Source organism: Panthera uncia, chromosome A2, assembly GCF_023721935.1.
Source record: "Panthera uncia isolate 11264 chromosome A2, Puncia_PCG_1.0, whole genome shotgun sequence".
NCBI classification, from domain to species: domain Eukaryota; kingdom Metazoa; phylum Chordata; class Mammalia; order Carnivora; family Felidae; genus Panthera; species Panthera uncia.
The window spans coordinates 139896179-139924092 of NC_064816.1; the positions used below are offsets into that span (position 1 = coordinate 139896179).

The 27914-nt window shown below is 58.6% G+C and overlaps 1 protein-coding gene across 1 annotated transcript; it reads right to left on the reverse strand.

Moving 5' to 3' along the window:
* Positions 1 to 1138: 1138 nt before the first annotated feature.
* Positions 1139 to 27859, reverse strand: KCP (kielin cysteine rich BMP regulator). Its single transcript, XM_049641812.1, has 41 exons — positions 27520 to 27859; positions 24802 to 24968; positions 23770 to 23959; positions 23604 to 23680; positions 22822 to 22906; positions 21163 to 21230; positions 20869 to 20965; positions 20644 to 20726; positions 20322 to 20415; positions 19374 to 19456; positions 16519 to 16612; positions 16346 to 16425; positions 16175 to 16268; positions 15754 to 15839; positions 15598 to 15679; positions 15211 to 15363; positions 15015 to 15121; positions 14844 to 14937; positions 14004 to 14177; positions 13779 to 13861; positions 13239 to 13626; positions 12767 to 12937; positions 10596 to 10772; positions 9893 to 9978; positions 9542 to 9632; positions 9327 to 9409; positions 9130 to 9223; positions 8036 to 8209; positions 7766 to 7848; positions 7060 to 7180; positions 6037 to 6116; positions 5738 to 5837; positions 5145 to 5233; positions 4699 to 4801; positions 4468 to 4610; positions 3953 to 4125; positions 3760 to 3871; positions 3572 to 3673; positions 2629 to 2793; positions 1894 to 2200; positions 1139 to 1740 (listed from the first exon to the last, which is right to left on the reverse strand). The coding sequence occupies exons 1-41, from the start codon at positions 27596 to 27598 to the stop codon at positions 1490 to 1492; spliced, it is 5163 nt and encodes a 1720-aa protein (XP_049497769.1). The 5' UTR covers positions 27599 to 27859; the 3' UTR covers positions 1139 to 1489.
* Between the last annotated feature and the right edge of the window lie 55 nt (positions 27860 to 27914).

Consider the following 27914-nt stretch of genomic DNA (forward strand, 5'->3'; position numbering starts at 1 on the left):
ACAGCTTACTATCTGCAGGAAACAAAAGGCTACATACAAGTAATCCGTCCTTGAAGCAACTCCGAGAAGTAGGTGCTATCATTATCCCAATTTTACAGATTAGAAAACAGCCTAGACAGTAAACTGCCCTAGCTAACATGTGGCAACGTCCCCCTCATCTGGAGGCAAATGGCCGTGATAAACAGGCTTGGGGGAAACACGGTCCCAGGCGCAAGCAGCCACAGGCGGGACGACGGTGAGCACTTCCCAAGGGCTTGTTCCAAGCTGTCCACGTGCAAAGTGCTGGCCACAGGTCACTCTGTTTACTCCTCACAACATGCGAGATGCATCAGGCGAGGACACGGTTTGTACAGGTCACAGCGAGGGGAGGTGCAAACACACGAGCTGGTCTGTGACGTTCACACGCTGTGCTGTCATGAGCAGCCTTGCGTGCCTGCTGCTTTGAAACGGCTCTGCGAGAGAAAGAGGCCACCTCTCTCCCGTGGGCCTCAGCAGAACCGGGCTAAGCTCGCAGGGCAGGCCATCTCAGTTTAGCCCAACACTCTCTCTTCACTCCTGTTGAAAGATTAGGGACCTGGCAATGAGAATGGAGGACCCCCCCACCCCGGTCTTTTAGCCAAGGTTCCTAAAACACCAAGGTCACAGCCAAAAAAAACTAGAGTTCTTTCTGAAGACAGACTTTTCAAGGAAATAGACTTTTTGTCTATTTCAAAACCCATGCTCCTTCCCCTACAAGGATGTCTCCTGCTCACATGTCCGTCCAGGGTGGGTGTGGCTGTGAATGCACACATGGGCCCATGCATGTGCCGCACATGTTTATCTGGGTTTCTGAGGTGTGCGTGTGTGTGTGTGTGCGCGTGCACGTGTGTCCATATTTCATCACAGTCTGTTGTGTCTTCTGTTCCCCACCCCAGGCATAGGGTCCCTATGTCACCAGCTGTTAGAATAGCCCAGGAGGTGCCTAGCCTTTGGTATTCCCCAAATCAAGAGGAAAGGGAATGCCATGTGGGGAAACTGAGCCCCTTCTCCGTGCCCCTCAGCCTCCTGACAGGATTCCACATGGATCCACAGAGGTACCAATGTGGGGACCATGGGCTACGCTTGTGACATAGTGTGAGCACGGAGCTGGGACCAGGATACCTAGGTCCTCCTTCCATTGCAGGGTTTCCCAGGCAACACCAGGGTACGGTAGGTGTAAGAAGTGAAGGCTCAGCTCCCACAGCTGCCACCTCTCTGATCCTGGGGACACTAACCGCTGCTGTACCCCATATTCCAAGCCCCACCATCCCAGCACCAGGAGAAAAGACACATACACACAAGTAAGCTGTAGGAGAGGCCCCAATTTTACTGCTTCTGATTGAACACGGTGAGGTCTTTGTGGGACACAGGACCCCAGTGCCTGGGTGGGGCACTCTTTCCATGGCTCTGGCCAGGGTGGGAGCTCTTCTCCAAGGAGAGGCTTCCGACCTGATGAGTCCTGGTGTCCTGGCTACTGGCCAGGGCTGGGCGGAGGTCTGGGTGGCTGGTCCCCAGTGAGCTGGACTGGGGGGCAGGCCTCGGGTGAAATACAGTGGGCCTCGTGCTCCACCAGGCCCGCGGGGCACTGGCAGCCAGGAACGCAGGGCCTCACACAGTGGGCGGCCAGTTCCCCCAGGGGGATGTGCTGGTTGAAGCAGGTGCGGGGACAGGGCGGGCCACACTCATCGAACACGAAGCCGCGGTCCAGGGGACAGCCCACCACTGCAGGTGGAGCGGAAGGCAGGGTCACAGGGGCACCCCGGCAGTGCTCCAGGTGCCCTGCTCACCCCTGCGGTCCACCCTGTTCCTACCACATCCACACCTGAGCCCTGTGCCACCCTCTTCCCCAACTCGCGCTGGGCATTTCCCCCTCACCGCAGAGTGTGGGGCCCCGCCAGGCAGGTGTCACCCCTGCCTGGCGACAGTGACTGGCATAGGCTTCCAGGGCATCACAGAGGCAGGCGTCAGCCAAAGAGCCGGGGCCACAAGCACATAGGTCATACACGCAGGCGGCAAAGAAGGGCTCTGGTGGCACCACAGAGTGGCAGCGACTGAACGGGGAGGACTTAAGCACACCACACCGGGCATTGGCCTCACGCCTGGCACGGTAACCTGCTGCCCTGCACGGATCCACCTCGCGGCCCTTGGAACATGTCCGACTGGGTCCCGGCCCTTCTGGGACCTAGGTGGCAAGGGTGACCCTGATGTGACAGCATCCACTGGCGGCTGATCTCTGTGTGCTATGTGCTTCAAAAACACTTTCCACTAAATATTTTGGTTTAGCTCCAAAAATCTCCCTACAAGAATAGCAAAGGAAGCACCAGCTACTTTCTCCTTGTCCCCATTTTACAGCTGGACAAGCTAAGGCCCAGAGCAGGTTAAGTGACTCACCCAAGGTCACACAGCCAGTGAGTGGCAAGGCAGGGCTTGCGGATTCGGATGATGAGGCCTCATTCAACAGGCCACGCTGCCTCCCCCAGCACCACGACAGAAGCAAGAAGCCCCCAAATGACCCTGAAGCTGCAAAGCCCATCTCGTGCCCACCCCCCTTTCCATATAAGAGGGCTGCTCTATGATCACACTCAGCCACCCAGCTCCTGTGCCACTCACCTGCCAGCTATTTCCAAATGCAGCCTCTGTGGGCAGGAGCAACCCCTCAGGGCCCTGCAGATCATCCTGGGCAAAGCCATTGAAGTTCCCACAGAGCCCACACATCTGGCCCCGGTAGGAGCTGGGCACGCTCACCTCCACCTGAGACTGCCCATCCCACAGCACCTGGGCAGAGAGGTTGGAATCGGGGAATGGGGAAAGGTAGGGACCCCCAGAAGCCCAGGGTCCACCCTGGCCCCATGCACTGTCAGCACACTCCATGCTGTGGGGGAGGAGAATGGGCGGGTAGAGGTTCCCCGTGGAAAGGAGGCTGCCCTGGCCAAAGCCAAGTTGGCACGTGCTCTGTGAGTCCTGGGCACACACAGAAGACATGAAGAGCTGCCCACAGCTCCGGCAGGAGGGCACCTTCTCCCATCAGCACCCCTGAACTGGGCCCCCTGGTGAAATGCTTCAGAGATTCACTTTCTCATGGGCATTAGGGCCTTAGAGAGGATGAAGCACCATTAGAGTCCAGATCAGAAGTATCGACGAGACTTGTTTTAGGAATTTACAAATTGTACTTCTTGCTGAAGGCAGGGAGAAATTTACTCTTCGACACGGGATTTGGAAGGAATTTCAGAAACCACGTAGACCTTAGTTGGCATCCCCTGAATTGTTCCCCCTTTTTACCAATAAGAAAACAGGCCCAGAGAGGGTTGGTACTGGCCTAAGAGTCCCACTGCGTTGGTGACTGAATCAAGATTAGAAACCAGGCTCAGACCCCCCTTCCCTGCACCCGAGGTCTCCGACCATGATTCCTTTCCTCCCCTCAGAATCCAGCAGAACTTTCTGACCTCACTGGCCTGATTTGGCACGGGACCCAGCTGGTATTCGCACTCCCTCTACAGATAGAGGCCTGAACAGGTCCAAGGCTCCCACACCCCCACTGGCCCTTGCGCCGCACCTGGAGCCCGGGCTGGGCATGCAGGATCACGGTGCGTCTCCGTAGCTCCACGTACAGCAGCGGCTCCTGCAGAAAGGGCAAGGCCACAGGGCGCCCGTCCACCTGGAGGAGGGAGGCAGGAGGAGGGCCGACGTCGGGACAGCGGTAAGTACGGGACTGACCATCCCTGGGTCCTCAGCTTTGCTCACCGTGACCTCTTTGCCTTGCAGCAGCCGCACGGCCACGTCTCCGAGCAGCACCGCCACTTCCTGGGTCCAGGCCACACCCCTCCGGCCCCGGTTATCGTTGGTCACGTGCACGCTGTGGCGTGAGAGGCCCAGGTGCAGTAGTCAGCAGGGACAGGTGTGGGGAGTTAGGGAGAAGGCAGAGGGGGGTGCGCACCTGAAGTCCCCTCCGCGGCAGTCCTTGGCCAGCACATAGCTGCAGCTGCCCTGGAAGTGCAGCAGGCGGCCGTCGAATGTTCGGTAATGAGGGTCTCCGAAGGCCACGCAGGAGGCGGGTCGGGGCAGGCAGCGGGGGCAGCAGCTGCCGGGACTCAGGGCGGGGGCCTCGTCCTGGCCTCAGCCCCGGATCCCGTCAGACACTTCGCCCTCCCTGCGGTGCCCCTCGCAGAGCCTCCCCTGGGACCGACGATCTCCCGGGAATCTCCCCGGCTCACCGCAAGCGGGCTCAGGGCACCGCCTTGTGGCCGCGCCTGGAACTGCACGGCCGCAGGGTCTCTCTCTCTCTCTCTCTCTCTCTCTCTCTCTCTCTCTCTCTCTCTCTCTCTCTCCCCGCCCCCCTCCCAACCGCGCCGCGGCCGCTACCCAAGCGCTGCCTCCTTCCTCCCGCCGGGTCTTACCAGGAAGGCGTTGCCACATGCCCACTCACCCCACCGCCCTAGACGCGGCACTCACGGGGCCACACGAGAGCGGCGGGCAGCGCTGGCTCTGGCAGCGCACGGTGCCTGCCACGCAGGAGCAAGTGGTGCAAACGTCCACGGCCCAGCGCTCCCCGGAGGCCACCGCCCGGCCCTCGTGCGCGCACGACTGGGCGGGGGCTGAGGGGACAGGAGCGGGGTAGGGTCAGCTGCCCGTCCCTCACACTGGGTCTCGCTCGTCCCCAACTCCCATCGTTCTGGCTGGCACCTTGGCATCGCTCACAGCAGCTGCCAGCCTCTCGCACCTTCGCCCAGCCCTGGGGACAGGAGAGGGCGGGGCACTCCTCCAGGTGGCACTCCACGCGGCCCCGCTGAGGACAGATGTCATTGCTCTAGGGACTTCCTGCAGGGCCTGGGGTGCCTGGCCTCACACTTCTGGGAGCCTCTGGGTCACAGTCTGAGGCAGCAGCCCCTTCTCTCTGCCCCCGCCCTACAAGAACACCCATTTCCTGTTCCAGTGGGGGATGAAATCCAGCCCTTAGTTCCTTGCCCCGGCACAGGGATGCCACTGCCCGCTCTCACCCAGAGGGGGCGCCTTTTACTAATTACCTCAAAGACCCCATATTCACTGGTCCAGTGTCCTGAGACTCCTCCCTTTATCCATCTGTAAGGTCCTCCGCCCCACCCTATACCTGCCCACCACCCCCAGCTCACATGGCAGGAGCAAGTAACGCAAGCGTTGCTAGGGTCCCGCCAGCTCTCTCCATCCGCCGCTCTCCGGCCCTCGGCCTCCACCACGCATTCTGAGGAGGAAGAAGTGAGGAGGGGGGAGCATGGTTCTCCCAACTGCGTCCTCCTCCCTGGAGCGCACCCTGAAGGCCCGCGCCATTCCGCTAGCACCCTGATGGTGCTGATTTCCGCAACCGGTATCCAGTATCCAGACGACCTACCAGATGGCAGGCCCTGCAACCAGTGCGAGGGAAGTGGAAAGGGTCCTGGAAGCCCAAAGAGTCACAGGCTGGAAGCTTCCCATGAGCCAGCTGCCAGCTCAGTGCAATGCCTGTCCAATGGGCCTGGGGCCTCCGAGCCCAGTGGCAAGCCTCAGGCCAGGCCTTGAGTATCCAGACTTCATCCTCTGCTTTCCTCTACCTCCTGCACCCCACTGAATGACCCTTCATTTCGACAAGAGAACGAAGCCCACATTTGAAGTACAGACCTCAGGTTGCCCCCTTGGCCTTTGGATGCCACCCTTCCTGTCTCCCCCCTGGGCTCGTGTTCACAGGATGCAGGTCAAGGCCAGCACTTACCTCGGCACTCGGGGCAGCAGCTCCCAGGGGGGGTGTGGCGCTCCGATGGGGGACAGCTGAGCTCAGGACAGGCCTGGTGAATGCAGAGCCATGTCAGGTCCTGTGGAAGGGCATGTGAACGCCATCAGCAGAGAAGAACAGGGAGGGAGCAGGGTGGAGGCCGGATAGGATATTCAAGGTGTGCGGACGCGTGTCGGAGTGGGCGGGGCGCCTGGAGCGGCAGGAGAGGAGTTGTTGCCACAGTGCACAGAGGAGGAAGAAGAGAGAGCTCTGGGAATCCCCAGGGCGGGGGGGCTCACCTGGCACTGGCAGGTGTAGCAAGGGTCCGGCGGGGCCACCTCAGACCCCAGCAGGCCCTCTGTGCAGTTGCTCAGCGCCTCTGTGAAGACAAGAGTTCAGCGTCGGGGACGGAGAGGGGAAGCAGGGGGCAAAAGCCCACTTACCCGCTGTGTCCCCAGACTTCTTGGGCCTGGGACATACCCATATCCCCAGCACCTTGATTCCAAGAGGATGAGTCCTCCTTCCTCTTGGGTCCGCAAAGAAAAGTTGGGGCTTTTGAAAAAGAACTTTGCAGACTACTAGGGTGGAGGGCCTGGGAGTGGACAAGGTGTGGCTTCCTTAGCCTAAGGTCACTAAGGACACTCGGACTGCCGGCCTCGCCTGCTCCCTCTCCTATTTCCTTTTATATTACCTGGCTAAAACAGCACAAGGAAGCACAGAGAGCCAGGTAGGTACTCCAGGTTCTAATCCTGGCTCCAGCATTCAGTGCCTGGGCCATTTTGGGCAGACTAATCAATCTCTCTGAACCTCAGTTTTTTCATCTGTAAAAAGGAATAATAACACTGCTCACTGGGTAAATGAGAATTAAATGAGATAGTGTGTATTAAAAACACCAAGTACAGGGTACGGCATACAGTAGGTGCTTACTAAATGTTAGTCCTTTTCTCTTTCCCTGAGGCACATGCTAACAAGTGTTGGTAAGAATACCTCCCCACCTCTGTAGCCCCTCTGGCCTCACATTACGGCCCTCAAGAAGCCCGCAACCTGCAAAACCCCATCCCACAGCGCCACCTGCTGGGCAAGATGCTCCCCACACTGCGCCTGGCTTCAGAGTCCAGGGATCCCTCCCTGCCAGCTTCCCCAGTCCCCCTCTGGGGGTGGGGGAGAGGTGCAGGCCGCACCAGCCAGGGCTTCCTGAATAGTCCATTGGACTCAAAATAGGGTGAGAGCCAGGACTGTATAGGAGAGCGACTGGCTCTTCCAGTGTCACTCTGGGGATGGCAGTCCTACCCTCTTGTCTACCCCCACATCCAGGGACTCACGGGCACAGGTGGGGCAGCAGTGCTGTGGCCCAGGGGGCAGGAGCTGGCTGGAGGGACAGCCCACCAGGCTGGGACACTGCCGCCGATGACACTGAAGGCTCGGGGGCCCCTCAGGCTGCAGCTACAAAAATGAGTGAGCAAAGGGGGTGGGTCCCGGGCCCTGAAAGCTGAGAGCCACCCTCTTTCCCTGGACCCCAAGCCCTTCCATCTGCCTGCTGCACCTCCTGCTGGGTGCACCCTGGGCAGGTTAAACTCCAGTCTGCAGAGACTCAACGTCTCCCCAGATCGCTCCTCACTCCATGCCCTAGTCCCAGGAGATGACGTCCCCTTCTCTTTCCAATTACCCGGGCCTGAACCGTCTTATGAGTGTTGAGCCCCTGCACTCTCATGCCATTTCCTCCCCTCCCCTGCCAAATCCCTGGGCATAGGACGTCATTCATCGGCTCACCATTACTTTCAAATGTTATTCCCTAACAGGCCCCCCAACCACTTCCGAAGGGGTCCCCCTACCTCCCAAACACACCCACCCTAAACTCCAGCCAGGAGGGCTGCCCACTGCCCCCACCCCGCTCAGCGCCTGTCCTGCCCCACGCTTCCTGGCCCCAGGGGGCACATTCCTATCTCTGACCCGCATACTGCTCGCTCCCCATGGTGTCCAGGCTGCCCCCTTTGTGGTGCCCAGCCCCTCGGCGTTGCCCTCACCCACCTCACAGATGCACACTTCACACGGGTCTGCCCCAGGCTGGAAGCTTTCCCCTGGCTCGTACTTCCGACCTTCATGTTCACAGTCTGGGGCAGAACAGGACCAGGGAGCCTTCAGGCTGGCAAGAATGCTAGGGGATGCCCCCGGCTCCAGATTTTGGGGTGTGTGCAACAGTGGGGGTCACTTCTCCCGGAGCAGCCTGTCTCTGCGGCCCAGCCCGGAGAGAAGTGCTGCCTCCCCGCCCTCCCTCACCCGGCCCCAGGCTCCCAGTACCAGAGCATCGAGGGCAGCAGTCACTGAGCCCTCGGTGGGGCTGGGCACAGGAGCTGACACACTGGACGCGGGCACAGGTGACGACGCCCTCATGACACATGCAGGAGGAGCAGGGGCTTTGGGGGTGCACCCAGCTACTGCCTTCCGGGTGCTCCTCCCCGTGAGCCAGGCAGCCTGTGTCCCAGGTGGGCAGGGACGAGCTCTGAGTCTTGGTTCTGCACGCGTGCCCCTGTCCCCCCACCCTGGGTGGCCAGCAGGGCATGCGGGTGCCAGGAGGGGGATCTATAGGGATATGGTGGAAAGATGGCCTGGGGCAGTGCTCCTGCCTGTGGCGAACGGGAAAGACCCTGGGCTAGGGTCGGAACACCCGGTTCTTATCCCCTTCCGTGCCCGCTTGCTTGCTAGACCTTGTGCCAGGCAGCAGCCACTGTTGGTGGTAGCCCAGCACCTGGCATGCAACAGGCATGTAATAAATGCATGTGACATGAATGAAAGGCTCCATCACTAACCATGTGCCCCAGGTAACAATCTCTCTGAGCCTCAGTCTCCTCACCTGTTAAATGGGGATTTCATCTGTCCTGCCTACCTCAAGGGCGCGTGAGACGCTGTGACAGTTCTGTGGAAGCTACACCCTGCTGAGCAGCGTATGAGGGTGAGGGCCAGGAGGCAGCCTAAAACAGGCTCATATCCTAGAACCAGATGGCTTAGATGCACATCCTGACTGCCACCTACCAGCTGCGTGCCCATAGGCAAGCGATGTTATCTCTTTGTGCCTCAGTTTTCTCATCTGCAAAATGGGAGTGATAATAGTACCTATTTGACCGTGTGCGGATTAAGTGAGCTGTGTGTCAAGTGCTGAGCTCAGAATGTGGCACACGGTACGATTCTGATGATGACTAGTGTGGTCAGGAAGGTGTCAGTCTTGAGGGGGTGTGGTCTGGGCAGGCCAGGGGCATGGAGGGGTAGGAGGAACCAAAGGCCTGCAGGGATGAGAGCTTCAGGGCCAAGGTGTGGGAGGGCCAGGTGGGTGGCCAGGGAGGGGGGACCGGTACGGGGCATCGGGCCCGGGGGCAGCCACGTGGGGCTGGGCATACCTCTGCAGCGAGGGCAGCAGCCCCCCTGCTCCGTGACCTGGAGTGGGCAGGACAGAGGGGGGCACTGCAGCCGGACACAGCTGACCTGGCCGGCCTGCAGGAGATGCAGGTTCAGGGACTTGCCCTCTAGGCCAGGCGCCCCAGAGGCATGGGGACCCAGCCCCGACACCAACGCCCTCCCCCCCCCCCCACCATACCTGACAACGACACCACTCGCAGCTGCCTGGGGGCCCCTCAAACTCTGCCCCATCCTGGTGCTCCTGGCCCTGGGTGAGGCAGCCTGTGGGAAAGACCTTTCTTGGGTGGGGGGCTGTGCCACCTCGCCCTGTCCGACCTCGCTCAGGCCTGACAGAAGGAGGGGGGAGGGGTGGGGACGAGCATGGGGGGCTGGGGCACGCGGAAGGCAGCTCACTGTGGCAAACAGGGCAGAAGCAGGGTCCTGGAGAGGGGTGGGGGCAGAGAGCTGGAGGACATGGCTTCTTCTGGCAGCGCACGGAACCTTCCTGGGGGGAGAGAGGTCAATTGCTACTTCCCGACTCCGTGTCATCACAACCTGAAACCAGGCTACACACTGCCCCCTGGCAGGATGCCCCCACTGAGCCTGCCGGGCTCCCACCTCCCTCCCTCGGCCCAGGAGACCAGAATCCAATCCTCTTCCGCTAGATGGTCCCCCGTGAGACCTGGGTGAGGAGACGGGCTCTTCCGGGCCAGAGAGGAGGATCGAGGGATGAAGGGTCACCACGTTCCCCAAAGGCCACCTCACCTGGCAGGTGCAGAGGGAGCAGCTAGGGTCGAGTGGGTCAGGAAGGGTCTCTCCATGGGCTGCGGTGACCCCATGATAGAGGCATCCTGGCAGAGCAGGAAATGCATTGAAAGAGCAGCCATCAGGGCAGCCCCCCATGGCCACACACGCAGCTGGTCCTGACGACCCCTACCAACGCTTAGGGAGTCAGAGAGGGAGAGATAAGTGTGGCCCACGGTGGCCGGGAAGGTGAGGCTTTGGCCAGGCTGTGAGCGGCGAGACCTGAGTGCGCGAAGGGAGTCAGGTCTGGAGGTGGGGTCAAAGGCCGCTGGGAAGTTTCTGTCTGTGGGGCCCACGTGACGAGTGGGCACACACACCCGGAATTGAAGGCAAGAGATGGGGTGGGCTCAGGAGCGTGGGCAAAGGGAAGCCAGGCGGGAGGGACGCTCCCCCTTGTGACTGGTCACTCAGGGGGCATGGGAGCCATCGAATGGGTTTGAATCTGGCGATGTGACATCTCAGGAAGGCGACGAGACAATTTAAGAGCAGGGAGTTCTGGAAGTGCAAGGCAGTTTGAGGAGACAGCAGGGACAGCCAGGAGGGTGTGGATCCTCAGGGGTCTGAGGAGAGCACAGGGCGTGGGTTTGCTGTGTGGTGACTGTGGTAAGACCAGCTGGGCCCCTGGGGGCTCCAGGAGGGGCAGGAAGGGCAGGTGCTGTCCTACCCTGGCAGGTTGGGCAGCAGTGTCCAGCCGGGGTGAGCGGGTGGCTGCAGCCCAGAGGCTCACAGGGCTGGCGGCCACAGGTCACAAAGCCTCCAAGGCAGGTACACAGATTGCAGGGCTCTCGAGGATCCGGGAACTCCTGGCCGCTCAGGTAGGACTCCCCTAGATACTCACAACCTTCAAGAGAGGACAGGGAGGGGCAGGGCAGGGGGCAGAAATGGTGAGAGGTGAGCAGTCATCCAGTTCTGACCTTGGGCCCCAGTTGAGGCCTCAAAGACCCAGCAACTGGGGGCAAGGAGAAGGCTCAATCCTGGCAGGAGACGGGGGGGTGGGGGGGTGAGCAAAGGAGTCTGGGATGGGGCACCGGCCAAAGGGCACACTTTCCCCTTTCAGCCTGTAATCTCTCTGGAAAGACCCACAAGGAATCTGTCCCTAGAGTTGGATGCTCAACAGGCCACACCCAGCCAGAAGGTACCAATTTCTCCAACCTGGGGACAGCTGGAGATAGCCTGAGATGGCTTAGGAGACACTGATCAAGGTATCGTCTTTCCAATATTCTTCCGAGCCCCCTGATTAATCAGGGACTGGGACGGGATCCCAGGGTTGTAGCAAGCAGCTCTCTGACACTTGCTGACCTTTTTTTTTTTTTTTTAAATTTTTTTTTTTAACGTTTATTTATTTTTGAGACAGAGAGAGACAGAGCGTGAACAGGGGAGGGGCAGAGAGAGAGGGAGACACAGAATCTGAAACAGGCTCCAGGCTCTGAGCTGTCAGCACAGAGCCTGACGCGGGGCTCGAACTCACGGACCGTGAGATCATGACCTGAGCCGAAGTCGGATGCTTAACCGACTGAGCCACCCAGGCGCCCCTGACCTTCTTTTTTTAAAAAGAGAGGGCGCTTTGGGTGATAATGAGGTGTCAGTAGTAACCACAAATCCCTGGTGGGGGATATTGATAAGGAGGGAAGCTGTGCATGTGTTGGGGGCAGGGGGCACTTGGGAAATCTCTGTACCTTCCTCTCGCTTTTGCTGTGAACCTAAAACTGCTGTAAAGAAACAAAGTCTTAACAGAAGAGAGAGAGAGAGAGAGAGAGAGAGAGAGAGAGGCAAGTCTCCGTCTCAAAGCCTTGGCAGGCAAAAGTTTCTGACTCAAATTTAATGTTCTATTTTTAACTGTATTAATAATTATGGTAATCTTCATTCCTGGAAAATCTAACTCATTTACAGTATGATATAAAGACTCCTTTCTAAATAGGTTTAAAAACAAAAGGATGGGGCGCCCGGGTGGCTCAATCAGTTGAGTGTCCCGCTTCGGCTCAGGCAGTGATCTCGCTGTTCACGAGTTCGAGCCCTGCGTCAGGCTCCGTGGTGACAGCTAGGAGCCTGGAGCCTGCTTGGGATTCTGTGTCTCCCTCTCTCTGCATGCCCCTCCCTGGCACACACTCTGTCTCTCTCTCAAAAAAACCTAAATAAACATTAAAAAAAAATTTTTTTTAAGAGAATAAAGGGTTAATTTGAAGAAAAATAGTTAACTAAATAAACTTACAGATGCGAGAGGGTATGTAGCAAATGTTGCTAAGAGAGTACAAGAGTGACCGAAGCCTGGGGAACTGAGTGGGCCTTGTTCAACCCTCTCTTTTTTTCAGGAGCTAAAATTAGAGTTACACTTAAAACTGGTTAAAGTAGGGGGGCCTGGGTGGCTCAGTCGGTTGAGCGTCTGACTTCAGCTCAGGTCATGATCTCACGGTCCGTGGGTTCGAGCCCAACATCGACTCTGTGCTGACAGCTCAAAGCCTGGAGCCTGCTTCAGATTCTGTGTCTCCCTCCCTCTCTGCCCCTCCCCCGTTCGTGCTCTGTCTCTCAAGGGTGAATAAACGTTAAAAAAAAAAATTTTTTTTTAATGGTTAAAGCAGTAAATTTTATGTTATATGTGTTTTACAAAAATACACAGTTTAAAATGTATTTTTTCAATTAAGAAAAATTAGGCCCAGAGAGGTTATGTAACTTGCCAGGGTCACAGAGCCAAATAGCATCAGCAGCAGGAGAAACTCCAGGTTTTAGTCCAGTGTTTTCTGTTACGGTGACAGATGTTGGGGACTCACTCTAGGGCAGTAAAGATGACGCTGACCCGGCCTTCCCAGCCCCTCATCCCCACGGTCCCCTGCCCCTCACCATCACAGGCAGGGCAGCAGTCACCCCTGGCGGGGAAGGGGCACTGAGCAGGTGCGCAGGCCCTGGGCTCGCAGCTGACGTTGCCCTCCCAGCAGAGGCAGACGTGGCACGAGGCAGTGGGCGAAGGGAAACGCTCCCCACTGGCAAAGTCCTTCCCCTGGTACAGGCAGCCTAGGCGGGCAGGCAAGCAAGGCGGGAGCAGTGGCGGTTGTGGTGGCCGTCTGCCAGGACCACGGCTCCCCTGGCCCTGCCAACCGGGCGGTGTCCCCCACATTCTTAGTGAGAACCCCGATGTGGGAGTGGTGGGCCCGGAGGAGGCGGGGGGGGGGGGTACTAGGGTCGCACAGTGTTAGGGGCTGGAGGAAGGGGGACATGTCATAAGAGGGGACAGAGTAGGGTGAGGCTGGGGGCAGAGCTGGAGGGAGCAGGTGGGGGTGGGGTGCTGCCTAGGCCGGGAGGGGGCGCCAGTTACCGTCGCAGGACGGGCAGCAGGGCCCTTGGCGCGGGTGGGAGCAGGGCGCAGGCGGGCAGGGCAGCCGCTGGCAGGACACAGAGCCATCGAGGCAGAGGCAGCGGCGGCAGGGGTCGTCGGGCTGGGAGAAATGCTCTAGGTGGCGGGCCGGGACCGGGACCCCGCCCCCTGGCCGCGGGCAGCCGGAGGAGGTGGCTGCAGAGAGCGCGCGGCGTGTCAGGGCTCCAAGGAGAGGCCGCGGAGGCTCCCCCCTCCCTCCCGTGCGGATCTGCCCGAGGGGTGTGCGCATCCTACCGGGGCACTGCGGGCAGCACTCTCCGGGCAGCAGGACCGGCTCTGGACAGGGCAGCGGCGGGCAGCGGCGGGAGAGGCACTGCACGCTTCCGCTCTGCAACAGAGGGCCCACGCCAGGCCGGTTAGTGGTGGGAGGCTGAGGAGACCCCCACCCCTCTGACTGCCACCTTGGGGGCCCTCTCCTGGTCTCCCAAGTCCCACCCCTACTCCCCTAGCCTCCTCCTCTCACCCAGGTGGCAGACTCACCAGACAGCGACACTGACGGCAGGGATCAGACGGGTGGGGGAAGTCTGCTCCGTTAGGGTACTCTTTCCCGCCAAAGGCACAGCCTGGGGGAGGGGGCAGCTATAGGCCTGGGAGGGGCCCATTCCTCCCCGGGTAGGCTGCCCTTCAGACCCTAAAAGCCCGCAGATGGGGCCAAGCCATCCCAGGAGACCGCCCCCCCCCCCTTCCCCATGGCATCCACCTCACCATTGCAGTTGTTCTGGCAGCAGGTGCCAGGCAGTGGATGGGCACAAGGGGCCCTGGGGCAGGCCCGAGGCCGGCAATGGGCATGGCCTTCCTGACACCGGCACTCCTGGCAGGGGTCTCGGGGGTGGGAGAAGCTCTCGCCATCCACAAATACTTGTTCCTCCAGAATGCAGTCTGAGCATTGGGGCAGGGAGAGGGGCAGGAGTGGGGGCGAGGACTGACAGTTCTAGGCATGGGCTGCCAGCCCATCTATCCTTGGAGTCCAGGGCCACTGAGGAAATGCCAGCAGGAAGCACCACGGAGAGAGTGGAAGAAGGGTCTGTGTATGCTGGCATGGGTATCTCTCCGAGCACACGCTCGCATGTGGAGGCATATTTGAGCCCATTTACCTGATGCATGTGTGTATGCCTCTGAGGGTGAACAGCCAAGGAGCTCGTGCATGAACGTGCCTGTGTTTGTGATACACACTCTGGTACAGACTCTCCGGGAGGGCGGGGCGGGGACCAGGTTACACTGCATCCTAGCACCCAGTCTCCCGCGCATCAGACCCAAACGTTTGTGGCATGGAGCTGCTTTATATAGACACAGGGATATATCTGACCGGTAAGGGTACTGGAGGAGGAAATACAGAACAGGAGGGAAGGGACATACAGGAACACGAAGGGATAAACATCTCTCTACTCTCCCTCCTACCCATACCCTGTGAGTTCCAGAAAGTCCAAGCTGTGTCTGAAAACAACTCAGAAGGCTGTTGCTTGCTAGGGTATCTGTTGAGCCCGTGGGGCCATGGGAGAGCTGGCTCCGGGGCCCCCAAGCCAGACAGGTGTAATAAGCACATACCTGGGCACCTGGGGCAGCACTGGTCGGGTCCACTCTGGGGCCTGGCACAAGTTGTGGGAGGGCAGTCAACCAAGGAGCACCTCACAGTCCCAGCCTGGGAGCAGGGGAGAGGGCAATGGGGGTGGGCTCCAGGAGGGGCTCAGCAGGGCAGTAGCAAGCCTGGGGTGGTACCTCGCAGCGGCAGGCGCGGCAAGGGCTATCCGCGTCCGTGAAGTTCCGCCCATTGGCATACACTTGGCCGTGGTAGGTGCAGCTCTCACAGCTGGGGCAGCAGGCACCTGGGGGAGGCAGACTGATCAGAGCCCAGCTGATCCGGGTGGGCTGGACAAAGCAGGGGGAAAAGGCCAGATCAGGGTGGGGCACTCACCGGGGAGCTGGGTAGGGTGCTGGCAGGGGGGTGGGGAGCAGAGCACAGCCCCACACATGGGCACGCCATCATGACAGGAGCAGGCCGTGCAGGGCTGACCATCAGGCTCCCACTGGACCCCCTCAGCAAACTCCTCTCCATCCAGCACGCAGGCTGCCGCAAGGGGGGCTGTCACCATGGCAACCGAGACACCTGCTGCCACCCCTGACCTTCCCAGACCACAGGGCCCTGGCTCTGCCAGGCCTACGGTGGCCTCTAACCCCACGCTGGGAGTGGCTGGTGGACCGGACAGTGCCCCCCTTATTGTGAAGGAACCCCTCCGTCTTCAGCGCCTGCGAGCAGCACTCCTTTGAAGCTGTTCCTCTTTCTCTCCCTCCCCACACATACCTGGGCAGAGCTGGGGGCCAGAGTCAGGCAGGGTGCAGGGGGCAACCGGGCACGCCTGCTCCTCACAGGACACCTCGCCAGCCTAGGAGGGATGCCGGGTGAGAGGTCCTCAAGGGGTGAGACAGATCTGGGGTGTGAGAGGGCGCGACTGGCTACCTGGCAGGAGCAGTGGATGCAGCGCCCCCTCTCTTGGAGTCGGAAGGTCTCCTCACTCTGGTACTGGTGTCCCTGGTACTCACAGCCTGGTCAGGAGGACAGGGGGACCGGGGGCAGGGCTGGAGGCTGATGGGGAAGCCTCACGTCACCTCAAAGCATCCACCCCCCTCCCCAACCCTGATGAGCCAGCCTCCCCTACCTCCAGGATCAAGGGCCCCGCCATGGTGCCCAGTGTGCCATGAGAAGGTGAGAACGTGACCCTCACCCATGGTGACGGGAGCCTAGGCCGATCAAGGATTTGTCCTGTACTTTTAGTTCAAGGGAGCTTCCTGTAGGTCTAAACGCCCGCCCCCGCCCCCGTCCCGAGCCTCTCTTGGGCCAGTGCTTGCCCCTCTCCCGGTGACTCGAGTCCCCAGCTCACCATCACAGACTGGGCAGCACTGGCCAGGCATCCTGCCTGGGTGTCTGCAGGGCACAGGCGGGCAGGGCAGAGGCTCACACTGGACACTCCCGTTCTGCCAACAGGGCCTGATCAGCATTCAAGAGGCAGGCCCAGAAGCCAGGCCCTCCCTGCCAGGCCAGCCACACTCACGGCACAGTGGCAGCGCGAGCAGGGGTCCCCAGAGCCCACGGGCTCTCCGCTGCGGTACTCCCGCCCATTTAGGAAACAGCCTGTTGGGGAATAGGGTGCCTTAAAGTCCTGGCCTTCATGGGAGACTGAGCTGGGCCACAGGTGAGCTTTCTGGACCCCCACTCCAGACTCACCATCGCACAGCGGGCAGCAGGTGCCTGGACGAGGCCGGGCAGGGTACGGGCACAGGCTGGAGCATTCTCGCTGGCGGCACTGAATGTGGCCCTCCTGGGAGGGGGCACAGCGGGCAGGGGAAGGGGCCATTAGAGCTCCGTCAAGTGGCAGAAATGGCAGTCGAGTTCCCATGATGCGCTTACTAGATGTTGTTATGAGTTGAGCTGTGCCCCCCTCCAAATTCATATGTTGAAGTCCTAACCCCTCGCACCCCAGAACACGACGTATTTGGAAATAGGGTCACTGCATATATAATTAGTTAAGCTGAGGTCATACTGGAGTGGGGTGGCCCCTCCAAAAACTGCGTCCTTAAAAAAGGGGAAATTTGAACACAGACACACACACAGGAAGATCAAGGCAGAAGCCAAGGGATACCAAGGACTGCCAGCAAACCACCAAAAGCCAGGAGAGAGGCCTGGAACAGATTCCCTCTTACAGCCCTCGGAAGGACACCTTGACCTTGGACTTCTGATCTCCTGAACCACGAGATGAGGCATTTCTGTTGTTTAAGCCAAACCCCTTTGCGGTACTTTGTTATGGTGGCCCTAGGAAAGTAATACAGATGTATAACCCAGCACGTTACTGAAGCTCTCTGTGACTCAGTTTACCCATCGGCAAAGACAGTAAATAGTCCTGTCCTCACAGCCTTGTTATGGGAATGAAATGAGATATGGCGTCCGGTGTGACAGCCACCTCTGGAAGCTGGCGAGTCAACAGTAGCTGCTGCTACTCGCCATGGCTGTTCCCAGACAGACCCCCGCCCTTTGAGTTCCCACCTACATCAGGGCTCACTATGTCCAGTCCCGTAAGTGGGCAGCCAGTGACTCTTCTCACGGGTGTCGGGAGGGTGGTCCATGTGAACAGAGAAGGGAGGCACGTGGTTGCAAAGGGGATGGATGCCCCATGGCCTTGGCAGTGGAGTCTTCAGACCTTGGTAGGCTGTCAGGAAGCTGTATGGCTCTGGCTTGAAACACAACCCTTCTCAGGATGCTCCCTGCCTGGACATGAGGTTTCCACGTCCCCACCTTCTTCCCCCAGGCTTCGCCCTGACTGTTCCCTACACCTGGTGTCTTAGTCCACTTGGGTTGCTGTAATGAAATCCCATAGGCTGGGGGGCTTATAGACAACAGAAATTTACTTCTCCCAGTTCTGGAAGTTGGGAAGTCCAAGATCAAGGTGCCAGGAGATTCAGTGTCTGAAAAGGTCCGGCTTCCAGGTTCCTAGACACCTGCTTTTTCACTGTTTTCACGTGGCTGATGAGAGGAGCTAGCTCTTTGGGGTCCCTTCTACAAAGACACTAATCCCATTCATGAGGGCTCCACCCTCATGACCTAAGCACCTCCCAAAGGCCCTACCTCTAAATACGATCACCTTGGGGTTAGGATTTCAACATATGAACTTGGGGGAGACACAAACATTCAGTTCATAGCACCTGGAATGTCTTCCCCCATTTCTTCCTGCTTAAATGCTACTCACCCTTTAAGACCTAGGTAAACACCATCCCTTCCATGAAGATTTTCTAGATCTGTGTTGCCCAGTAGAAACATAACACAAGTCGTAAGTCATTTTAAATTCTCTAGTAGGGGTGCTTGGGTGGCTCAGCGGGTTAAGCGTCCAACTCTTGATTTTGGGTCAGGTCATGATCTCATGGTTGTGAGATCGAGCCCTGTGTCAGGCTCTGTGCTGGGTACGGAGCCTGCTTGGGATTCTCTCTCTCCCTCTCTCTGCTTCTCCCCTGCTTGCACACACATGCTCTCTCTCACTCAAAAAAATAAAATAAATTAAATTACTCTAGCAGTCAAATTTCAAAAAGGAACAGATGAAACTAAATATTAATATATATTCCATTCAACTGACTATATCTAAAAGTTATTTCTTTTTTAAAAAACTTCAAAAAATGTCTATTTATTGAAAAAAATTTTTAATGTTTATTCTTGAGAGAGAGAGAGAGAGGGAGAGACAGAGACAGAGCATGATTTGGGGAGGGGCAGGGAGAGAGGGAAACACAGAATCCGAAGCAGGCTCCAGCCTCTAAGCTGTCAGCACAGAGCCCGATGCGGGGCTCGAGCTCACGGACCACGAGATCATGACCAGACCCAAAGTCAGATGCTTAACTGACTGAGCCACCCAGGTGCCCCTATTTATTTTTGAAAGAGAGAGTACCAGCAGGGGAGGGACAGAGAGAAAGGGAGACAGAGAATCCAAAGTAGGCTCCACATTGTCAATGCAGAGCCCAACTCAGGGCTCGAACTCACGAACCTCCAACCATGGAATCATGACCTGAGCTGACGTCGGTTGCTTACCCGACGGAGTCACTCAGGCACGCCCCAAAAGTGATTTCAACATAAACTAGCAATGAGATGTTTTATATTCCTTTCTTTTGTCCTAAGTCTTTAAAATCCCACATTTTGCACTTCAGCCCATCTCCAACTGGACAGCTACTTTCAAGGGCTCAGTGGCCACATGCGGTGGTGGCCACAGACGGGACAGCGCAGTTCTAGATGTCTCCACGTAATCTGCATTTCTCTCTCCCCCGAGCTGTTGCTGCCTGTCATATCCTGACCTGCCTCACTTCCGGAGCTTGCAAGCTCTTTGAGTTCATTCGCAAACCCACGCTGCACATCTACGATGCTCAGAACTGGGCATACAGGTGGGCACAGCCCCATCCTCACCCTCATAGCGCCCAGGATCAGGTCTTCTCCACCTCTGTCCCCTCCCAGTGCATAGGGGATGTGCTCAGTGAAATGAAGGGATGAATATGGTTGGCCTGGGGATGGGGAGGGGTGAGGGGTGTGGGAGCAGCGGAGGGACTCACCAGGCACCGGCAGATCCGGCAGGGGTCCCCAGGGGCAGTCCACTCTTGGCCATGATCCCAGCGAGAGCCACCTTCCGTGCAGCCTGGGGTTGAGGTAAAGATGGGCACAGAGGAAGCCTGGTAGGAGCCGGCCTGGATAGCAGCTTCAGCCGGCCCCTACCCTCTTTCACATGCCCCGAGCCCAGACCAGACCAGGCCATGCCTCTGCCTAGACTCCTGAGGGCTTCCAGTGCAAGGCCTCCCGGGACCCAATGTGGCCACGCCCACCTCCCCCCAGCTCTTGGCCCCTCCTCACCTCTGGCTGTAAGCGTTGGCCATTCGCGTACATTTGCACCTTCCCGCCTACCGCACACCCACCTCACATGACTGTCAGTCCCGAGCCTTTGTGCAAGCTCTCCTCTCTTCCTGGAATGCCCTCTGCCTTATTCCACCCTTCCCCTGGCTAACTGCTCTTTATCCTGAAGGTTCACTCAGGACGCGCTGCCTCCAGGACGCTTTCCTTCCTGTGTCCAGGCTGGATTAGGTCTCCTTCCTCTGAGTGTCCACAGTGCCCGGCACCTGCTTCTAATACTGCCTTTGCGACAGTACTGGTGTGTGACTCAGTGTCACCCTCTACTGGTCTTCTTGGAGGGGGGGGGCCCCCTTGTGTCTTCCGTGCACATAGCAAATGAAAATGCTCAGCATTTATCAAGGTATAGAATGGCATTATCCACACCTCACAAATGGGGAATCGAGACCCAGAGTAACTCCCTCAGAGGTACCCGGCCACGAAATGGCAAGGGCGGGATTTGAGCCCAGGCACCTCAGCTCCAGAGCAGCGTTGGCCGGGCATCGCTTCCCCACTGACCAAACCCCTCAGGTCAGGGCCAGCAGAATGGGCTCTGGAGTTGAAGAAATGCTGTGACGTCCCCATCTGGAGCTCTACCAGGGAAGGGTCAGGGCTCTCACCTTGGCAGGTCGGGCAGCAGTGGCCAGGCCTCAGGACTGGCTCAGGGCAGGGGCTGGGTGGACACTTGATGGGCGCACAGCGAACCAGGCTCCTCTGTAATACACCAGTCGCCGTAAAGCCACCCGGTCTGGCTCCCAGACAGGGCAGGGTGGACAAGCGTCAGACATCCTTGGAGGGGTGGGGCACAGGACCGCGATGGAGGGTGAGCCTCACCGGCAGGAGGTCTTGGGAGGTATATGAAAGAGCAGCAGGTGTGACCCAAGGGGGAGCAGGGAAAGTATATGGAGGAGCAAGGCCTGAACGAGGCGGGTGGGGACTCACCAGGCAGGAGCATTGGAGACAAGGGTCGGCGCTGGACAGGAAGTTGGCCCCCTCTTCATAAGGCCGCCCCTCATACTCACAGCCTGGGGAGGGTTGTCAGGATGACAGGCCGGTCAGCAGAGAGCAGGGCGAGTGGACATCACCCAAGGGAAGGCATGACCCCAAGTAGGTACCGGACCCTCCGGGGCTGAGGGGATGGAGGGGCAGGGTGGGGCGAGAGGTCACCTGGCCGGCAGACAGGGCAGCACTCCCCAGGTGGGGTGTAGCTCTCCAGGCAGTTGAGCTCTGCACATGAGGGCCCCTGGCAGCGCACGGTCCCTGCCTGCAGGGCAGACACTGAGCCCTCCCTCCCTCTCCACTGCCCGAGCTGAGTTACTCCGCAGGCCTGGTGGGCCTAGCAGGCTGCAGGCCTCGAGGCCTGGGTGGCAGCAGCAGCTCTGTCTGGCCCCCAGATTGGACTCGGCATGCCGAGCATCAGGGATGTGCGTGGTGGCCGGGACTAGGCTCTGATTCCCTTACCTGGCAGGTGCAGATGACACAGGGCTCTGGTTGCCATGTTTCCCCATCCCTGTGGCCTCCAGGGCAGCCTGAAAAACCAGGGCCAGGCCCCCGAGTAAGAGACCCAGGGTACTGGAACCAAAGCACCCACAAGGGAACCACATCAAAGGGCACCGTTCAGGGGGCGCCTGGGTGGCTCAGTCGGTGAAACGTCCGACTTCAGCTCAGGTCACGATCTCGCGGTCCGTGAGTTTGAGCCCCGCGTCGGGCTCTGGGCTGATGGCTCAGAGCCTGGAGCCTGCTTCCGATTCTGTGTCTCCCTCTCTCTCTGCCCCTCCCCCATTCATGCGCTGTCTCTCTCTGTCTCAGAAATAAATTAAAAAAAAAAAAAGGGGGGGGCGCCATTCAGGAGACAGATTTTTGTATTTACTACAACTTTCCAGCAGATGGCAGTAAAGCGTCTGACTCAAGCATAATCAGATTTCCACTATTTTACAATAGATGCAAGTGTTGAGGAAAGGGTGCTTTTTAAAAAATTTCACGGAAGATATCATATGAGCTAGCAGTGGCCTTGAGGCACCACGTGTCCTGAAATCTGTGTGTGCGTGTGTGTGTGTGTGTGTGTGTGAGAGAGAGAGAGAGAGAGAGAGAGAGAATGTGTGTGTCCCTTTTCTTTGGGATCCATCAACTCCCAAGACTCCATTCCTCATCTCTGGCCAAGACTCCCAGTCTACATTTCCAGACCTCGCTGATCTCCTGAGCCTCTGACCCACCCTGTGCCCCATCAGCTGATATTCTGCCACGTAAAGTACAGGATGCCGGGTCGAATTTGAATTCCACGTAGACGACCCATATTTTTTTTAGTATAAGTATGTCCCAAATATTGCATGAGACCGACTTACACCAAAAAAGTATGTGTTGTTTATGTGAAACTCAAATCTAACAAGGCATCCTGTATTTTTTGGGGTAAAGCAGGCAACCCCATCTCCCTGACTCGGAGCTAGTAACATCCCCCAGCAGAGCCACTGCCTCCTGCCTCCACTTCCTCCCAGTTCCCTTCATGTCACTGGCACCACTGCCTTCCTAGTTCCCCACTATTGCATGGGGTCTAACCCACCAGCTCCTGCCCATTGTTTTAGAAACACCCCGCCCTCTGCAGACACTGCCATCCCTGGCTCCATGCCTAGACAACCACTGTACTAGCCTGCTAACGGGTTCTGTCTGCATCCAGTCCATACCAGATGGTTAGTCCTAAAACACTCCTTTGAACAAGCCACACTCGGGCTCTGCAGCCTTCAATGGCTCCCCATTGCCCACAGAAGAAAGTCCAAAATGCAAGGCTTACAGCGGTCTGTTACCACTGAGCCTCTGGCAGCTAATCACATACTGCCCTTCTTTACGTCCTCTTACTCTATTCATTGGATCTTAAATCTTGTGTTATGTTGGCTGTTTATTTTCTCAACTAGATTAGAAGCTCCCTGGGGGCAGGAAAAAGATCATACAGAGCTTTTGGATCGGTCCCAGGCCGGAGTGAGTATTTGCTGGCTGTGCTTCCGTTCTGAATTCCCTAACTACTGCCAGAGTGGGTGGGCAGGCACTCTGTGGCAGGGGGCAGGGGGCAGATGATGGCTCTGGGGGCCCCAGAATGAGTGCAGGAGGCGAGGCTGGCAGGAGGCTGACCTGGCTCACAGTGAGGACAGCATGTTCCTGGCTCCGGGCAGGGTCCTCTTGGGCATGGCTTCTGGGTACATGTTATGGTTCCTTCCTGTAGGGAAGCAGACTAGTGGCTGCCCAGCCATCAGAACCCCGAGGGCCTGGCCTCCAGAACTGAAACCTCACCCCAGGCTGTGACACACCAGAGGAGCACGAAGTTGAGGCAGCTCAGGGTACATGGGCTACCTTCGGTCTGAGGGCAGGAAAGAGACACCCTACCCCCACTCCCATCATCTCCTACTGCTCTTGGCCCCCAGAAAGCATCTCTTCCAGGTGCCAGCAAGTTCCCAGAGTGGAGAGATCCTAGGAAGGGAACTGAGAACTTCCTCAATGGAGGAGCGAGGAGGGAAAGGCTGGAAGAATGTGGATGTGGAGCCGAGTGAGGGGGAATAGGCAGGTAGATGACAGGGACAGGTGGATGGGCAGGGACACTGAGGGTCCACAGGAAAGGGGGCATGTAGGAAGACAAGCAACTCCATCCTCTCTGCCCTCCATGCCACTGTTTGCCAGGCCCAAATCAGAGAGGTTTGGGGGCCCCCACCATGTGCGTGTGGTGGGGGGGGGGTTAAGCCCCAGAAAATATAGCCACTTGGAATCAGCCGGAGCCACTGGCGGCCAAAACTTTGGGGGAGGGGCAGGCAGACCCCATTACATGACATTGAGCACACCGGGTCGCAGTGGCTGGTAGCTTAAGTGAAGCAGGTGAGGGGGCCAAGTATGGGATAGCCAGGTGGGTCGCGGGAACTCACCAAGCAGTGACAGGTGGTGCAAGCATCCGGGGAGAAGGTCTCCCCGTTGCCATAGGTCTGACCATTGTGGCTGCAGCCTGGGGAGAAGATAGTGCTGTCACTCAGGCACTCGCGGCCATCTCTAGGTGCCGAGGTGGTCCTGGCAGGCAGACAGGGTGGCACTCACCGTGGCAGTGGGGCAGGTCGGGCTTGGGATCACAGTGCACGGCCCCATCCTGGCAGACACAGGCGGTGCAGGTGTCAGGCTCCCAACGAGCACCCTCGGGCCAGGCCCGCCCCAGCCCCCAGCACTGGGGAGACGCTGGGCGGCATTCACAGGACTCCAGCTGCCTCACCCTCGCCTGCAGCTCTTTGTTCTGGGGAAAGAGGGAGAGGGGAAAGTGGGGGGCACTGGCTCAGCTCCCCGCTACCCAACACATCCCGCAGATTTGTAGGGTGTGAAGACCGAGCAGGACGAGAAGGAAATCTGACAGTTCCAGGGGAGAGGTGGGTGCCCTCCACACAGCGTCCAGTTTAGACACAGTTCTCAGGACCTAGAGTCTGGACAGGCTCCCAGAGGGACATGGCGCGCCCAGACCTCTCCTTTGGGCAGAAGGGGACCCGATCCCCTCTCTCTAACAGTTTAAGTCCTTTACCCATCCAAAATCTTTCCTGATGATGCCTTATGTATCGTAGGTCCTCCATAATATTTGTCAAACACATGAAAGAATACAAAAGTCTAGATGGAAAAAACAAATACTCTGGAGGCTCTTCGTTTATACGAAAGAATCGATGTGAAGAGCTGTTCGTATAAGAATTTCTCCATGTACGTTTAAAATAAAACTCGGGGTGCCTGGATGGCTCAGTCGGTTAAGCGTTAGACTCTTGATTTGGGCTTAGGTCAGGATCCCAGGGTCGTGGGATCAAGCCTCGAGTCAGACTCCACACCGAGCATGGAGTCTGCTTAAGATTCTCTCTCACTCCCTCTGCCCCTGTCCCCCGCTTGTGCTCTTCCTCTAAAATTAAAAAAAAAAAAGAAAGAAAGAAAGAAATTAAATAAATAAATAATAAAAGCAAAAAACTGGCATTAAAAAACTAATAAAATAAAACTCTGTTTTAGAGTTCCCGGGCCCCCTCCCCCAAGTCCAATCCTTCCTTCCTCTCACTACATAAGACCTGCCCTTCCCCCCCACACAAGCCCTCCGGCTTCCAGCACTACCTGCTCTCTGAGTTCCATCATCTGGGCCTCCAGCCTTTCTAGTCGCTCCTCCAGGGGGCGCCACTGCTCCTGTGGGGCCCCAGCATGGGATGAGGAGCGGGCTGGTGCCTGCTGCTGGTAGTCCTGGATGTCAGCAAGCCCAGGGGGCTCTGGGAGGATGACCCTACCTGAAGAGCACAAGAATCCAAGGTGGGCCTGTGGGTGAAAGGTTTCCTAGCAAGGTTTCCTGGGTCCTGTCTTACAAACCATGCAGGGAAGGAGGGGTCGCCCCGTGGCCCACCCCTGTCCATCTGCCCACCTACCTTCCAGAGAAGGAGATATGGTCTCTGAGGGTGCTGGCATGGAAGCGTGGAAGGAGAAGGGAGAAGGTGAACAAAAGTGACCCAGACCAGCTTTCCCAAGTAGCAAGAACCTCGGTGAGGTATCAGCCCCAGGGCCCCTGACCCGCTGGGGATACGAGGGGGAGTGTCTAGACCGGGGCCTCCCTGTAGCCTCCCTGATGCTGCAGGGGTCCCCAGCCACGGGGAGCGTGTCAGGGTCATCCATCTTGACATGGGTCAGGGTCTTGGCCAGGGTTAGCCCCGGGAGCTGACAAGTCAGACTGGGAGGGCCCAGAAGCCAGTGCAGGCTGCAGGGCAGGAGAGGGAGACGGACATGTGAAAGGCGGGGCTGCTTTATGGGGCCCGGGGTCTGGTGTGGGCAGCCCTGGCCCCCCCCAACTGCCTGTCCTCACCTGTCAGCAAGGGCACTGCTTCCAGAGAATGTGCACAGGGAGGGGCAACTGCTCCCTCTGCCCCACCCCCACCCCGCGCCCAGCCTTGCCACTATTTCCAGGCCTGTGGTAGAGGGGCCTGGGGACCCCCACATTGGGACCCTGTATTCTGTACCCGACAGAGGTTCTTGCTACTCGGGAAAGCTGGTCTGGGTCACTTTGGTCCACCCAGGGCTGCCTTCTCCTCCTTCCACGTTTTCAGGCCAGCACCCTCACAGACCATTTCTCCTTCCCTGGCAGGTGAGTGGGCAGGTAGACAGGGGTGGGGCACAGGGTGACCCTCCTCCCCTGCATGGTTTGGAAGACAGGACCCCACACTGGACAGCGTGGGCTGCATTTCTTGAAGGGTTGGGGGAAGGAGTTGGCAGGGCCCCCACTAGCTCCCAAGGCACCAGGCTGAATAAAGACAGCCTGTCCCTGGTTTTTTGATGACACTGCGTCAGAGAAGGGGGTTTCTCTGAGTTCAGGCCTGAGGTTGGACAGTCATTTCCACCTCACTTTAACCCCTCCCCTTCAGTCAGGAAAGTAAAAACCGTGGGGCGGGGATAGGCTGACTCCACTGACATCCCACAGACCAGATCGCTCTTCCGGGTGGGGGGTGGGCAGTGGAGGGGCTGGAGGAGGAAGAGGAGGACGGAGAGAGGAGGGTCTTTCCCTCAGAGGCAGCTCATTAATGAGGCCGGGCCTGGGTTTCTCGAAGACACTAGTCCTGTGAGGTAAGGGACTGTGTCACCCACTCCCTTGTCCCCACACCCCCAAGCGGGGGTTGGAGAGTCTAATCTGAAACCCAAGTTGTCTTCTTGCTTCCAAACCTGCTTTGGCCGGAGTTCCTTGGCTTGGGAAATGCTATCCCCGCCTACTAAGAGATCTGGGCTCAGATTCCCCGTTTTGTACCCCCCCAACCCACCAGCCTCTGGTCTCGCCCAGGTGTCCCCAACCCACTCCTCCCTCTTCTCCTCTCCCCTCTTTCCACTCAGGAGGCTGAAGCCAAAGCCCACCTCCTGCCTCCACCTGCTCCTCCTCTCTGGCACCCACCTCTCTAAGTCACAGATCTGAAGGTTCCCAGCAGCAAGTCCAAAGGTGACCTTTTGCAAATGCCCCCGCGCCCTGCTCTTCCCCACCTCCAGGGTCTAACGCCCCAACAAACGCCGGCACCCAAACCTCTTGTGCACGTTCCCACCCCCCTCCCTTGCCGGGTATCCTGTCACCTGGAACTATGCTCCCTTGGTATGGCTCCAGTATCTAGCATTCTTCTTGGCGCCCTGAAGGGCAGTTGCAGATGATCAGTATCGTCAACCGCCCCCCTTCCCGTCCCGGCTTGACACCCCCACCCCATGACCCCTCCTCCAGACCTATTTAAGCAGTCACACTAAGGGAGGCAGGGAGAGGCTGGGGGGTCTCTGGCAGGGAAGACAGGCCCAGTCCCTTGCCTGGAGAGACCAGCAGAAAGAGCTCCTGATTGTTTCACGGAGCCTGATTGCTCCCCATGGAATTGTCCTCGGCTCCCCTCTCCCCAGCCGGCTGCCAAGTGCTTGCACTGACCCCTCTTTTCCTGCCTGCCCTCCTAGGAGAAGGCCAGACACAGCCTCAAAGTCGGCTCCCATAGCGGGCCTCCTTTTTTTCCCCCTTTCTCAAGACAAATAATTAACTTCAGACTCCCAGATTCCAGGGCAGCCTCTCCCCCACCGCTGCCTGCAGGAATTCCTCTCCAGCCATTGCAGGGAGCCCCCTCTCTCTCCTCTGGGCCCGGGGCCTCAACCTCAGGGCCGCGCCCCCTTGCTGGCTCCTCCACCGACGGGGAGGACGGAGGCCGCCCGAGAGGCGCCCGCACCCCGAGGCTGGGGGTCGGGAGAGGCAGCCTGGCGCCAGCTCCTTCCCTCAGGCTGGGCTGAGTAAGAAGTGGGGTCCTTCCCGGCCGCCCCCAGGCCCTCAGCGCCCCGACTTACCTCCGTCCGTCGCGGAGGCCACGGCCACGCTCGTGAGCTGGAGGACGAGGGGCAGCAGAGCGGCCGGGGGCCCCGCCATGCTCGCTCCGCCTCGCTGTCTGTGGTCGCGGCTCAGCAGGCGCTGGGGGAGGCGGGGTGGGGACACACCAGGCCGCCTCCCACCCAGTCTTTGTTCAGGGAGGGCTTCTGGAGTCTGTCATCCTGCCCGGTGGCGCCTGCCTCCCTGATGGGCACCTCGCGCCCTGGACCCCAGCTCCATCCTGACCCCAGCCCTGTCTCAGAGGTAAGGCGGCGGGGAGAGCAGCCCCAGCCCTGCGGGAAGCTGGGACCGTCTCCTGCACGTGATCCCTGGAGGAGACCGGACAATAAACACGGATTTGTCACTCTGGGGCCCT